Source organism: Montipora capricornis, chromosome 3, assembly GCF_036669925.1.
Source record: "Montipora capricornis isolate CH-2021 chromosome 3, ASM3666992v2, whole genome shotgun sequence".
Classification (NCBI taxonomy): Eukaryota; Metazoa; Cnidaria; class Anthozoa; order Scleractinia; family Acroporidae; genus Montipora; species Montipora capricornis.
In genome coordinates, this window is record NC_090885.1 from 59,257,480 (window position 1) to 59,272,249 (window position 14,770).

At 42.1% G+C, this 14,770-nt stretch overlaps 1 protein-coding gene across 1 annotated transcript in view; it reads left to right on the top strand.

Moving 5' to 3' along the window:
• Nucleotides 1-12,783, top strand: part of LOC138043513 (KAT8 regulatory NSL complex subunit 3-like) — a 35,092-nt gene extending 22,309 nt beyond the window's left edge. The window contains exon 12 of the mRNA XM_068889822.1: nucleotides 10,050-12,783. Coding sequence (XP_068745923.1) covers nucleotides 10,050-11,954 — 1,905 coding nt within the window. The 3' untranslated portion in view covers nucleotides 11,955-12,783. The remainder of the gene's footprint in view (nucleotides 1-10,049) is intronic.
• The last annotated feature ends 1,987 nt before the right edge of the window (nucleotides 12,784-14,770 follow it).

Consider the following 14,770-nt stretch of genomic DNA (forward strand, 5'->3'; position numbering starts at 1 on the left):
TTGCTTTGTCCTTCAAGAATTCTTGGACACAGGTTTACACTGTATTTCTTCTACAAGTTCATGTGTCCTTCACTACTTTGTAACCCAGATCGATTGTGAAATCCTTCTGCCATTGCAGAACTATTTTCAGATATACTGTGTCATCGATGTTGGATCCTGACTTCAAACTCTTTTTCTTCAGTGGCTCGAGATCTTCATCGCCACTGGCATTTGTGTTAGAGGTCAAGGGCCCTGAGGCCTCGTGAAGAAAGAAGTTATTTTTGACGTATGCAATGAAAACGAGAGTTCCAAAACCAAGACGAACACCAACATGCGAATGTGCAGGTGTGGCACAGAGCCTTGGTGCAACACCACTAGCTAGTGGCTAACACAAAAATCAATGTGCTCTTCTCAGCTCAGTGTGCGCTGTTTCATTTGCCCCAGATGTTGTCCGTGCATTTTTTTTCCTTGCTTTCGAACAGCTTTCTCCAAATGATTGGGAGACATGGATGATTCTAACTCGCAAACGTTTGCTAGTGGATATTTTTCTCACTCGCAGATTATCAAATCGACTCTCATTTTGCGAGTTTGCGAGTGTTAATTTTGAGCCAAGTGCTGTCATTGGTATTATAACATTGCTAATTCGAGTTACAGCTTTGTAGTGCCAATCCTTCTAATGAGAACGTTGCTTGAAAGCGTTGAAACTGCTTTGAGCCACCTAAAAGTGCCCCTGTGATTTAAAAAAATCACTTCCTTTTTTTTCTTCAGATTTTGAAAGTATGACCTTTTGTTTACTCAACACCTTACCTGCAAAAATTTGAGCTTTGAATTTTATCCAAAGGCAGTTTACTTTGAGTGTAAGTTTTGGATTTCATGGTCCACCATTACTCACATTCAAAACTTGCTAACCCTAATCCCAACTTAAGTCTTTTCCTTAAACCATTGGGTCTGGCACTATCTAGACAGTTAAAATCTATTAAGTGTCACTCCTATATGTGGGAGTCAATGGGTTAAAAGGCACATAGTTTTTTGAGTGGATATAGAGTTTGTTAGAATCTGATGGTTTATCATCTGTCACACCTTCTCCCTTAGAACTGAAGTGGGGAGATACAGGTGTACGATTTTAGTCTGACAAGGAAAGGAAAATCCATGTAGGAAAATCAAACCGAGGATGTTAACTACTGTACAATCATGAGGAATAAGCATTTTCACAGGTCACCAACCTGCTCCCTGAAAAGATTCCATTGCTGGATTCTGTACAGTATCAAAATTAATTTAAAGTACTTGGTATACTTGGATACAAGAACATGTACATCATTATGGCAAAGTGTGTTGGGGAGTCAGGGTGGTTTAGTGGTCATCCCACCTCTGTGACCCAGGTTCAACTCTGGCCTCGGGGCTTATGTGGGTTGAGTTTAAGTCGATCTCAACCTGACTCCGAGGGTTTTTCTCCGGGTACTCTGGTTTTCCTCCCACCTCAAAATCGACTCCCAGTCAATACATCTGGCTTGGTTTTTCTGGTGCTCCGAGATCACACATGGATCGTATGGCGGTAGCCGTGGGCACCTTCACATGCATTTGGTCCAATCCCGTTGAGCCAGTTGATCCTGAAAGCTCTTGTAGGGAGCGGTCAACTAAGCGCAGATTTACATTTACATTTACATTTACATTCTATCTCCAGCGTAAGCTCCCAGGAACTCCACTATTGTTGGTTGTACCAAGTGGTCCTACAACAAGTATAAGTGCTGGAACGTCGTCAAAGCGGGCTCGCTTCTGGCATAACCACTGTCGGTCCTTGGCAAAGTTGTACCCGTGACAATGCATACCAGTAATGGTGGAAGCGGGGTTTCTATCGGTCAGTGTCTGGACCACATCATTGGTGCTGTGAGGATTAAAGTGCTTGAGGTAAATTTGAGATAAAGATGTGTAACTGAAAACTTCAAACTTGCTATGGCTTTGAAGAAGAGAGTTCATAATGCATGTAAGGATGATGATAACACAGTCAGTGGAGTCTGAATAACTCAAACTATGAATTTTTTGACTTGCCAAAAAATGTGAATTTTAAGGGTAACATACATTGTAAGTTAGAAAGTGACCTAAAGAGAAATGAAAAATTGCTTCAAATGAGGGGAATGTTTCAGGTAGAGAGGGTTAGTGAGTTACCAAAGATGAAAAATCGAGGGGACTTCTGAATTGTTTTTTATGTTGTAATGACTTAGTGCATGGTTATGTACCAGTCAAATCGAAGCTTCAAACATCCCCCTCCCCCCCCCCCCCCCAGGGTACACCCTGGGCATTCGATGCCTTTTCCTGCCTGGGGGGGGGAATTTGATCAACTTAGTATACCTGGGGACAGGGCATTTGATCATCACTCATAGGGGGTGGGGATTGGGTCGCTAGCCTCGATTTCATGTTATGTTTCCACGTGGGTTGATAAATCATAGCGGAGACAAACTTGGCTTCAGTCGAAACAGAGGTATTAAATTTTCATATTTTAAATTGAAATATTCTCTCTGTGTTTCTCTATGAGTAGAACATCGCGCTAGTGTAATGTAATACAATGATTCAACAATAATAACTATAATTATCTTAATTATGATAACCATTACAATTGTGATAACGATAATGTTGACAATGAAATTGCCCTGAAGAATAAATTTGAGGCAGAAAATGGACCTTTCAATGATTGGTTAACATTGATTAGTGTTTGTATTCTTTAGTTGAGAAGTCACTTTCCTAATCGTCCCATTATTCTGCTGGGTTGGTCTGTTGGTGCTTTGGTTTCATGCCAGGTAATATGTCTGAACTTTGTTTTGACTGTTGCTTGTGGAAATGTTATTTTTCTAAATTTTCTTGTGCTAGTACCACTATAGACATGTTAATTAAGACATGTTGCTCTAGCCATGTTCCGAATCGCTACATTCTATAACAAGATTTTTTTACCTTCAAAGGTGCTGCATATTACGTTACTAATGTTTTCTTCACAAACGGGCTTCTCACAAACACTTTACAAATGAAGAGTGTGGTTACTCTTGACAAAGGGTAAATAAGGCTCCGTCCACACGTATCCGGCGAATTCGCTGGTGAATCCGGAACTTTTTCGAATACGCTCTCCAGATTGGATATTTTTGAATCCGATATGAATTCGGACCGTGTGGACTCCAAAGCCGGATATTTTTTAATCCGGAGGACGTAACAAGATCGAGCCCAGTTCCTTACCGTGAAATCAATTTGCAAGATGGCTGCCGAGGGCTTCCTGGCGCATGCTCTGTTACCTCTGTTTCCTTGAGGAGTCTTGAGCACCAGATACGTTTCGGATACGTGTGGACGGGCCAACTCGATTTGAATACGTGTGGATGGAAATACCCCACACTTGAACCTACATTAACCAGAGATTTTGTGAGGGATACCAAAATCGGTTTGCTTCTCAGTTCTTATAGTGCATGTACATTTAAGTGCATCTATCCTAAGGTTTTGGATCTACTGCTTAATTTTATTACCCTTTTTTTCCATTAGGTTGCATTAATGGAGTCTGTCTGTGCTGTTGTGTGCCTCGGTTTTCCCATCACTGGCCTCAGTGGCGTCCGAGTGGTGAGTTGTTGTTTTTTTTTTTTGTACAGTGTAACTGATGGTTCATGCCGGTAAACCCTTGTATAATCATAATCAACAAAAAAACAGTGGTTAGCTCCCCAAGTAGGCTTAAGACGAGAAAAAAATGTAAATGTAATTTGTTTACCCACGGAACACTTTAAGAGCGCTCAGGAGCTCGTTCAACATGTGTCCCTGCTTTCCGGATCGAATTGGAATTTGGCAGTGTTGGTTTTTGAGGAGAGGAGAAAACCGGAGTACCCGGAGAAAAACCTCTCGGAGCAAGTAGAGAACCAACAACAAACTCAACCCAAATATGACGTCAGGACCGGAAATCGAACCCAGGCCACATTGGTGGAAGGCGGGTGCTCTCACCTCTGCTCTCCCACGAAGAACTTTCGTTATTCAAATATGGCTGCATTGTACAGAATAATGGGAGTTTCAATAAGATTTTTATCAGGAGGGTAATTTGTCTTGATCAACGCAAAGTGGAATTTTTTTAATTATCTCTTACATAGCGCATGACCCAATGGTTTGTCAATTTAGTTGACTATATTCTATAGTACAGTCCTTGATATCAAGGTTTGAGAACAAGATTATTGCGCACGCGCATACCAAGCGATGTTGAAAGAGGGTGGCAATTTTCTTTAATTTCATTCAACATTCGCTATAACAAAAGAAATGTTGAATGGTTGTTGATGCAAAGTTTAAACGCTTTGAAAGTCATTCAACATCGATTCAACACGGTTAAAGTGGGAGAAGGGGGGCGGGGGGGGGGGGGTGGGGGGGGGCAATTCATTCAACATTGCGGTTCAACAGAATTGAGCGGATGTTGAAGCTATTAATCCTTTGTCAAAATCGAAAAAATTGTCGTCGTTTCGTTTACTGGGGTTAACATTTTTCATCTGCATGTAGAATTAATATTGCTGTACTGGAGAAAAACATGGTGTTTGACTTCAACTCATTACAACATTTTGCTAGTAGTTATAGTAGGATAAGAGCTTATCATCCTTCAAACAACTTGATTATTCAAGCTTGTACTGTATTTAATTCAAAAGCCAATTTTAATTTGTCTTGCATTTCATATTGTTTTTTCCTTCTTGAACCCTCTCTCATGAATATCATGTGTCCTATAATTTGAAGAGATTAATTCCCTTCTTTTCCCAGGGAGTGGAAGATCCTCTTTTGGAGCTTAAAACACCCACATTGTTTGTCATTGGATCGCATTCCAATCTGACGTCACAAGAAGACGTTGAGGTATCTTTTTCTCTGTTCCTTACAGTAAAGAAGTATCGCTGTAGCCTTGAACGTTTTGGCCCATTTCTCATCTCTGTTATGAAAATACAGGAACAGTCTCAGAGGCGCATCATTTTTAATCGATGCACTCTTTGAAGTGAAATGATGTAGTATTTACAGACATCTTTTAAATCCGACATCACCATACTGGCACTTTCATATTGGTCTTCAGTTTTTGGATTTTTTTTTTTCAAAGCTTCCCTTTTCAAAAGGAGGGCATTACTATTTGTTGAAACAACAGAAAATTGTGTGAAATAGCCCTTTCATAATCACTTCTTCACTAAGTGGTCGTCCTTTCGGTTTCTCTTTGCTTTGCTCGAAACAATTACGTTTCGTATCTCTTTGGATCAATACTGTACTTGCAAACACTTTGTATTTTACTTGCGACAGGAAATGCGGGAGAAAATGAAAACAGATACAAGTTTGTTGGTGGTGGGTGGAGCCGATGAACAGGTGAGACCAAGACTGGCAAACCTTGAGTAGTTTTCATTCTATAGGGAGTTTAAGAAACCACGACGGCTATGACGACGAAAACGTTGGTTGGTTGGTTGAGTAGGTTGAGTAGGTTGAAGTTTTGGCAGCTGTTTAGCTGATGTGGACCTGCGATACCTACCCACCCATATACTCACAGAGGACAGCCACAACACCGGGAACTTCATCCCCTACTTCAAAATCTAACTTTGAGCTTTTCTAAGTATTTCATGATTATTCCATCTTGTTTGTATTATGCAATGTGGGCGAAGTGTCCAAAAACTGGATTAGTACGGACGGATTTGAAGTAAAGGGTGAGACTGAAAGATTCACGTTGTCGTCAAAACTTTAAATTTGGTCATTTCACGTAGTAGGTTTGACGAGTGCGGGAGAGAAGTGCTCAAAAAGGCGTGCCGCACGTGTAGCACGATCATTTTGGTTCTTTTAACCGATAATATTACTGCTTTTTGGCGTTTTCGTTGCCGTAGCCGTCGTCGTTTCTTAAACTCCGTAGTAAAATAACAGTAGGGAATTTAAGAAACGACGACGGCTACGACTACGACAACGCCACAAAGCAATAATATCATTGGTTGAAAGAGCATAAATAGTCGTGCTGCACGTGCAGCAATTCATTGTCATGTGCTAAAGTCCTCCACAGAACCTTGAATTTGGTCATTTCACGTCGTCATTTAGGAGATGACGGCAAAGAAATGTACCAAAACGTAAAACGCACGTGCAGAGCGTGCAGAGCCATTGTTTTTGCTCATTAAAACCTATTGTTTTGTAGCGTCGTCGTTGCCATCGGCGTCGTCTTTTCGTAAGCTCCCTATTAGGCAAGGACGACGACGCCTGTTGCGAGGGTGCAATGAAACAAGAGGTTGAAAGGTTCGGGCAAACAGTTTCAGCTTTTGCTTCAACATCCGTCCGATTTTGTTGAACGATATGGACTTCTGGCGCCCGTTTCTCGAAAGTCCCGAAAACTTTTTCGGGCCCGAAAAACCATTTGTGGAACTGCCAACCGCTTGTTTTGGAAAGCCGATCTTTTAACATGTCTTCAAGGAAACAAAAAGAAAAATGATCGTGACGTTTGACAACTTAAATCCTCTCCGTTCTTGAGATACAAAAGGAATTGTGACACCCGAAGATTGGCCCGTAAAGTTTCTGGACTTTCGAGAAACGGGCCCCCTGGGGGTGGGCAAACGGCGTCAACACGTCATCAACATTTGATTCAACAAAGCGTGGTGTTCAGCGGTCTGGTGTTCAGTCCCAGGCTACAGCGGCGGTTGTTACTACGGATATACGGACATTTCATTGAGAGACCGATTAGTACTAAGTCAGTCCATAGTTAGTAACTATGGTCAGCCTTTCTATCATTCACAGTAGTGGAGCTATTGCACTGCTCAAAGGAAATCTCCACTTTTACTACATTCGCAGAATATGTTAAAACGACAGAAATAATGTTTGCAAACAAATTCGTTCGAAATTTGTTTGTTTGAAAAATAGAGTTCATATTAGGAAAAATGAATAGGCCATTTCCGAGTTCATGTCTGCCTCCTCTTCAAAGCGAGTCTAAGTGCGAAGGTTTTCTTCTGAAAATTAGCTTTCATTCATATGTTGAATAGAACTAATAGACCCTTCCACGGTTTTTGGCACCATTTTGGTTGGGTGGCAAACACGGCTAAATTTACAGTAAATATATGGGATTTTGGCCGTTTTTGAACCGCTGTAGCGCCGCTAAAACGAGATGGATTTCCACAGTGATAGTGTCTTTTAAAAGACATTTATACTGAGATTATTTTCATGAAATATAAAGAACAGATTAAGGCTACAACGACCATGAACGAATTTTTAAGATTCCATACAAACCCTTCGAAAACCATCACGGCAAATTGTCGCGAAATTAGAAGCACTGTAAGAAACTTTATTAGTCCAATTTACGGACGTCATACATTCCTTAAAGGGAGGCGCGATGGCGTCGGGTTCGGGTCCTGGCCGGGACATTGTGTTGTGTTCTTGGGCAAGACAATTTACTGCCACGGTGCCTCTCTCCACCCAGGTGTATAAATGGGTATCGGCGAAAATGCTGGGGGTAACCCTGCGATGGACTAGCATCCCATCCAGGGGGGAGTAGAAATACTCCTTGTCGCTTCATGCTACCGAAACCAGAGATAAGTGCCGGCCTGATGGGCCTTTCTTGGCTCATAACAGAGATTTTACCTTTATACCTTCCTAAATGGCCTTATTTTCTGTTGAATGAATGATATCAATAAAACTATTTAAAGTTGTGGCAAAAGTTGGAAATCTGTCTCCTTTTTTTAGCCGTGTTTGCCTCCCAGCCAAGATGACGGTCAAAAACCGTGCAAGGGTCTATTATCATCACAAAAACTTCCCACTAAGACTTGCTTTGAAGAGGAGGCCGTTTTGAATAAATGTGACATGTTACGGTTGCTTTATCGCTCTAAATTTCTTTTGTGTAACACTTCACACTTATTCAAGATAGCGACGCCCCGGAAATTTGAAAACAAAAATGGGCCATTCTAAAACTTATACAAGCGCTTTCTTTGAGAAGTTTTTAAGAAAATTTGACTTAAGAGATAACATTATTTCTGGGTGTTACTTCGTTGGAGTGGATGTTCCCTTCCAGAGAAATGTAAAGACGGGTTACCGTATATCTAAAAAATGAGTTTAAAATGTCATCAGATTGTGGATACGGCTTTGGGAAATAGCTTGCAGTTAACTGAAAAACAAACATTTCTTTGCCTTTGCTCAACAGTTGCGGCTGACTCGTGCTAAGAAGAAACAAGAAGGTTTAACGCAGAGTATGGTTGATCGGTTGATTATGGTATGTACTCTTACGTCGTGGTCGTACCTTGTTTTTTCTACCAGAGTCGTGTTGTTGGAAACTAATCTGGATTAAATACATTGTACTTACAGTACTGTCCAAAGATAAGCGAACCAGCTCAAAACGCTGCCAAATGGCTGGGTTTTCACAAAAAGATGCCTTTTTGAGGCTGATTCGAACGTTTTTGACAAGTTTTTTATCTTCGAGCGTTTTTGACTGAGTGAGGAACTTTTTGAGGTTTTTGCTCGAAGACTGCTCAAAATGCGTTTGCAACGCGTGGAAAACGTAGACTACACGTGTTCGTCGCAACGGACCAGTGCGTTTCAGGTCTACTCTTTTTCTCAACTCGTTTCCTCCAAACGAACCTTTGTTTAGAATTGCGCTTTATCATCAGCATGTGCCCATCGTTTTTCGATCAATCATTCAAGAAACTAAACGTGCATGTCATAAGTATTTATGAAAATTCGGCCCCGATGTATTCGATACTCTTTGAAGACATTTGAAGACAGTTAAGAATTCTCCAAATTGAACTGCCGCCGCTGAAGAGTAAAATGAAATGGCTCAATAGACAGTGCACTGGACTTCCGGAGAAAGTGCTGCCTTTGTAACTACATCTGCAAATGGTTAGACTTTGTAGTTTTCTCGGATAAGGACGATAAGCTGGAGGTCCTGTCTCACAGCCTTTGTTCATTAACTCTGTGGGACGTATAAGATTCCACACACTACTCGAAAAAGATTAGGGCACAGAGTTCCTGTGTTGTGGTCTGACCTTTCCAGCATGTGGTCGGCTTGGCAGGATTTTCTTGAAGGGCTTTTCAACTCAGTCTTTTGTGTAAATGAGACCATAATTGTGTATAACAGCCACAGCACCACAGCCATATGGAATAAACTGGGAGTAAATTTTGCTGAGGGAGGAAAACCGGAGTGCCCGGATAAAAACGTCGGAGTAAGATTGAGAGCGACTGAAACTCGGCCCACATTTGCATTTAGGATGTGATCCCGGGTCCGCAGAAGTGGGAGGCAGGAGCGTTACCACAGGGCCATCCTTACTCTCCATGTTTAAGTCCTGTGGTTTAGGCATGCTTAATAGAGGGGACTGGTTTTGAAGTTCGGCAAACATCAAAGGAGCAAACAAAGATGCCAAGATTTAGGTTGGGAAGTCCACGAACAATCTTTCGTTTTTGCGCTCATACACTTTGCATGGATTACGTAACCAACAGGTTTCTATTGGTTTATAGTTCCTCAGTACGGAGTAAACAACTATTAGGGAGCTTAAGCACGTGCGGTTTTGAGGCGCGGACGGCAACCGGAAGAGAACATTTCGAGTGCCAGGGCAGTGGTGTCTCGCAGATTTTTAGACTAATCATCTCTAATGAACAAAAGATACTTAGCAAGGTAAATGTGGTTGTGTGAAGACAACTTAAAAGGAAAAACAACCCACTTCCGGTCGCCGTCCGCGTCTCAAAAACGCGCTTGCTTAAACCCCCTATTGTGTTTTGTGCACGGTCAAGGCCAAAAAAAGAGAACAAAAATATACATCAAGGAAATTTGTTGGGTTTCATAACCATTCCCCTCCATTAACTATGGTTTAGGTAATCAGCGAAATAATAATTACTGGGCGGCATACCATACTTCCTTTGCAAAAGTTAGTATTATTTTTCATAGCGACAGTCCTCAAAGATTATCTGAGACATCGGCTCAAATTTCCACAGATAGCTAATTATTAAACTCATTGTTGAAATTCCATGCTGATTTCTTGCTTGATCGATGAGAAATAAACGCGCATTTTCTACAAAAATTGTAAACAAACGGATTGCTTTGTTTTTGCCATAGGCTTATTGTATCTGTTCTCATGAAGTCTTGTTGTTTTTAGGACGAAATTGGAGAATTTCTGGGCAATGTGTTGACCTGCATGACCACTAACAGCGTTCACACCAGAAACGATTCATCAGACGAGGTGGATCTCCGAAAGAAAAAAAGAAAGCGTTCTGTATCACGTGACCTGAGCTCTGAAATGGATCGTTCAGTGGGCAAACAAGCTGTGACGTCATTGGCAAAGAAATCCACGCCCCAAAAGGCATCCTCTCAAGATCAAGGAAACACAATGCTAAAAATCCCTTTGGGAAACACTATGGGGACTCTAAGCAGTATGCGCTCACTCAGCCAACCCAGTCCAGCCAAGAAGCCAAGGACGTCCAAGTCCAAATCGAAACCCTCCAATCCACCGCCGAGTATAATTCACGTGACGGGAGCAGTGCCGACAAGTGTGGTCAGCAGTGTTCCGCAAGCAATTCCTGTGCACCATGGGACTCTGGCTGGGTTTCCTCTGCAAAGTGCGACTGTTTCACGTCAGATGCCTTTGCAGAATTCGTCTTCAGCCGCTCTAGCATCTGGCGGTAGAGGACAAGCATTCATTTCATTGACTGCCAAGAGCTCTGACTCTGGCGCCCGAGTCACACAGACGTTTATCACCATCCCGCGCGGCAGCTCACCCTCACTGATGACTTCAACGCATACTGGAGGACAGACCGTGCAGTATATCATCAAACCACAGAGCCAGCGCCATACTCCCGTTTCTCTCAGCGCAGTCAATGCCGCTTTGTCTGCACAATCCTCAGGTGCTCAGCTCCCGGTCAGAACTCTCGTATCCGCTCCGGTCAGACAAAGCCCTCTCTCTCAGTCTCCAACTTCCTCATTCACCTCCTTGGTAAATCTTAAAGGTACCACTGTAACAACGCAAGCGCCGTCTCTTCCACCGGGTGCCATCCCTGCCTCGAACGCGACTGCAGCGGCAGCTTCCCCTCTTGGGAAGTTCGCAACATCGTCAGCGCCTCTGACCTCTGGTAGACCGACAGTTACTCGTGTGGGCGAACTGAGTCAGCCATCGACCATTAGTGTTTTGACCAAGGACGGTAGTAAGTTGATGGTTTCACAAGCGATATCATCAGCTGGCCTGAAAGGTTCGTACAAGCTGATCAGTGGTGCAACACTTCAGACGGTATCCGGTGGTACAGGACAATCTCAGGTCGTGCTTGGTTATCCTGTGCGGCAGTCCACCAGTGGGTCTCATTTAGTCACACAAAAAGACTCGTCTGTTCAAGGGAATGTTGTTACGTCTTTGCCAGTCAATCTCGCTGCTCTAGCAGGAAAACTGCCCAGTAACTCCACATTATCGCAACCTAGCGGTCGAGTGACCCTCGTCCAGAGCACCCAAGCATCTACTCTATCTAGTCAAACAGTAAGAGCTATACCTGGTCAAATGACCTCTGCATCAACAAACAGGGTTATCAATCAGCCGGGAAACAAGGTCTCTAATCCACAGTCTCTCTCGCAGATTGGTGTTCCAGCCATCGTCACAGTGGCTAAAGCAGGGACAAGTCAAGTTGCAAGAGTCGTCACTTCTCGAACTCCTGTTTCCCACTGTCAGTCTGAACCGGCTAACGTGTCCGGTAAGACGGGTGGAATTCATGTGGTCTCTTCACAGGTTACTACTAAAGAGGTCCCTTCTTCTAATGCTGCACCTGCAGGGGTAACGTTGAAGTCGTTGACTGCCGCTCCAACAACAGCATCGCTTGGTTCTGTCGTGAGAATTAAGGATCCACAAGCTAGTCATTCTGCAGGAACGGCTTCCTCAAGCTCTTCTTTGAGCGGTGGTCAACATGTCAGTAAACGAGTTTCTGCTACTCAGGTCACGAACGTAAAGCAAGACCTTGTTGTGGCTCAATCTAAAGCGGATGAACAGGGAGGTGCGAAAAGTGAGCCTGGGAGTTCCTCGTAAAAGGGAGCGCTGGCTTCTTGATTTGCCCACTACGTTTCTTCTTCGAGTTTAATGGATTTTATCGGGTGTTACTCGACTAATCCTCACCAGATGTCAGAGCACAACTTGAATTTAGATTTGAGATAAGCGAATGATAGGCAAGCGCGGTCTTTTTTGTAAATACTGTAAAAAAGAAAAAGAAAAAGAAAGATTATCCCTTCTGTTGTGCTTTACGAAAAGGGGTTTGGTGTTTATGAGACAGGCTATCAGTTCATATACTTGCTGTACCAAATATGGTCAAGGAACGCGTCAGCATAAAGCGAGCTGACTCTGCCGAGAAAAATGGCCGACAAAAGCCGTTTTGGACCGGAAAATCGGTGCTTTAGTCGACAATACTACCCCCGGGAACACCAAACAAGAGTAGTTGATCCTGGAGTTTTTAATAAAACAATTCTACTCGGGCTTTCTGGATATCTATAGAGGATATTACATGGCCGCGCGGGGATAAAGAGTTTTATCTTCGAGTGCTGAAAGTATTTCTCACGAGGGAGCGAAGCGAACGAGTGAGAGATACTTTCAGCACGACAATATAAAAGTCATATCCCCAGGCGGCCATGTAATGTTCTGTTTATTATATAGATATTGATGAAATCTCTGGATTTAAAACAACTTGTTTTACTCGTTTTCGAAAGGATGAAAAAGTGGTCACCAACCGCTAAAAAACACGCATGTTGTGTGACCTGAAACAAGATATGAAAGTTATGAAAAACAAATGTAAAATTTCGCAATAAAAATGTTAATGTAGTGGAGAAGAATTATATTAAAGCACAAAAGTATCTTACAATGAAGAGGAAACTCAAGTATTTTTGGCTAATTGTTCGTTACCATGACGACAACTTAATTCTCGCTTGTAAAAGGAAAAAATGGTATGTTCACTGCGCGCGGTGAAGATATGATTTTTTTTAGTAATAGGAGAAATCCTGGTATTTCATCAGTATCAGTATAATAAAAAATTATTATATCTATCACTTCTTATCCTCCGCGCCCTCGTCGAATAATTGTTACGTATTCTTCTGGAGGAGTATGTACTATCCTCGAAATGTGTTAATTTGAAGGCGTTCTAGAGTTAGTCCTTCCAAATGCCCGGTCTGGGCGGTGAGTTCTGTCAAATGGAAAGCGCCCTCAGACGCAAGAAAAAAAAACAGTACTTCTGTTTTGACACTTTCAACTTCAGTTGGAATAGAATGCAACTGCGCAGGAGTAAAAATGACAAAAGCGCTTGTCGGAAAACTTTTATCCTGAAAAGGAAAAAGTAAGATTGGCTAATAAAAAAGTCTGATTGGGTTTAAGCGAAGAACGAGGCCGAATTTGTGTAAATGCAATGAGAATGCCTCATTTAATTTCATTGGTAAAGGTGCTGTGTCACGAAAGTCAGCGACTGGAAACTGGCACCCAAGTTAAGCGAAACTTAAAAAATATACTTAAAACAATGAAGGAAGGTTTGGAAAAAAACCCAGCAAATACTAAAGGAGGCAGGGATAGGCAAAATTGGAGAAGATGAAAATGGATTACAATTCTGTTCAGTCTAACAGTGTTTCAACGTTTTACAGCGAATAGGGGCGAATAATTCTAAACTACTCAAAATAAAGTGCACTGCCTTGACACAGCCTTTAAGTGAGAACTGAGTAAAATTTTGACCCCCTCCTCAACAACCGGGTTTTGCCTTTCAAAGTGATGTGATATTCTCTTGCCACCCTTGTTGGATAAAATTTATATCCCTGAAAAAAGACTGCAAGTATTTAGCACATGAACTGACTTTTCTTGTTTTTCACGAGAATTTTCTGTTCTGGTATTATAGGAAAAGTGGCCCCAGTCAGTTTCGCAGACAAAAGTAGAGGAAAACTGGGTTTCAGACTTTTCAGAATGAATATGGAAGGCTGATTCTCTCTTTATTTGCGGAAAAATTAGGGCCTTTTTACATGGAGGGAGGGTGCCCTGCCTAAAAAAATTGGCGTCGTTATCACTTAACAGGGACATCTACTGAACGAAATGACTTTGAAACTGAAGAGATCACTGTAATAGACCCCTTGCATGGCCGTGTCACGTGACCTTGTCAATCGTAAAAATGGTCATGGTACAAAATAGATGCCAGAAATGGAAAGAGCGTGATGAAATCAGTAAGAATGTCAATTTTGAGGTCACTGACATTTAGGTGAGAGATTTTGCAATGATTCACGCGACTTCGGATGCAGGCGATCCCACAAGATAGCACAGTGCACGCGCAAAATCATTCTGGATCTCCTTCCTCCTTGCTTAGAATCGTGATAGAATAGATAGAAACGTGATAGAATCTCGATCAAACTTCAACTTACGGGTAGGTCTCGTTTCATTTTCCTATTTTAAGGCTTAAAAAATTAACTGAAGTTTATATGGAAAACAGCTTGCACCCAGCACACAATTCTTATACATTTTTCAAACTTTGAAACCACTCCAAAATCACGCACTTTTCATTTCTGATCACGACCAATTTTTTGTGATTTACAAGGTCAAATGACACGGTCATGCAAAGGACCTAAACACTGAAAAGCGGCCGCTGGGGGAAGAAGTGATTCAAAGAATTAAACTTGTCACCAAAACGATTCTTATTGTTTGTTGTGCTTAGCGGCCACTCATAGACCGAATGCATAAATGACGGCCAAAATTGTACTCTTTCGTTTATGTGCTAATTAGACTTACTAGCCTCGCTCTCAAGCAACATTTCTTTCGTATTTTGTCCATGCAAACGAGGCTTTTTGGCCGCCATTTATGTAATCGGTCTACAGGGAAGCCAATTAGGT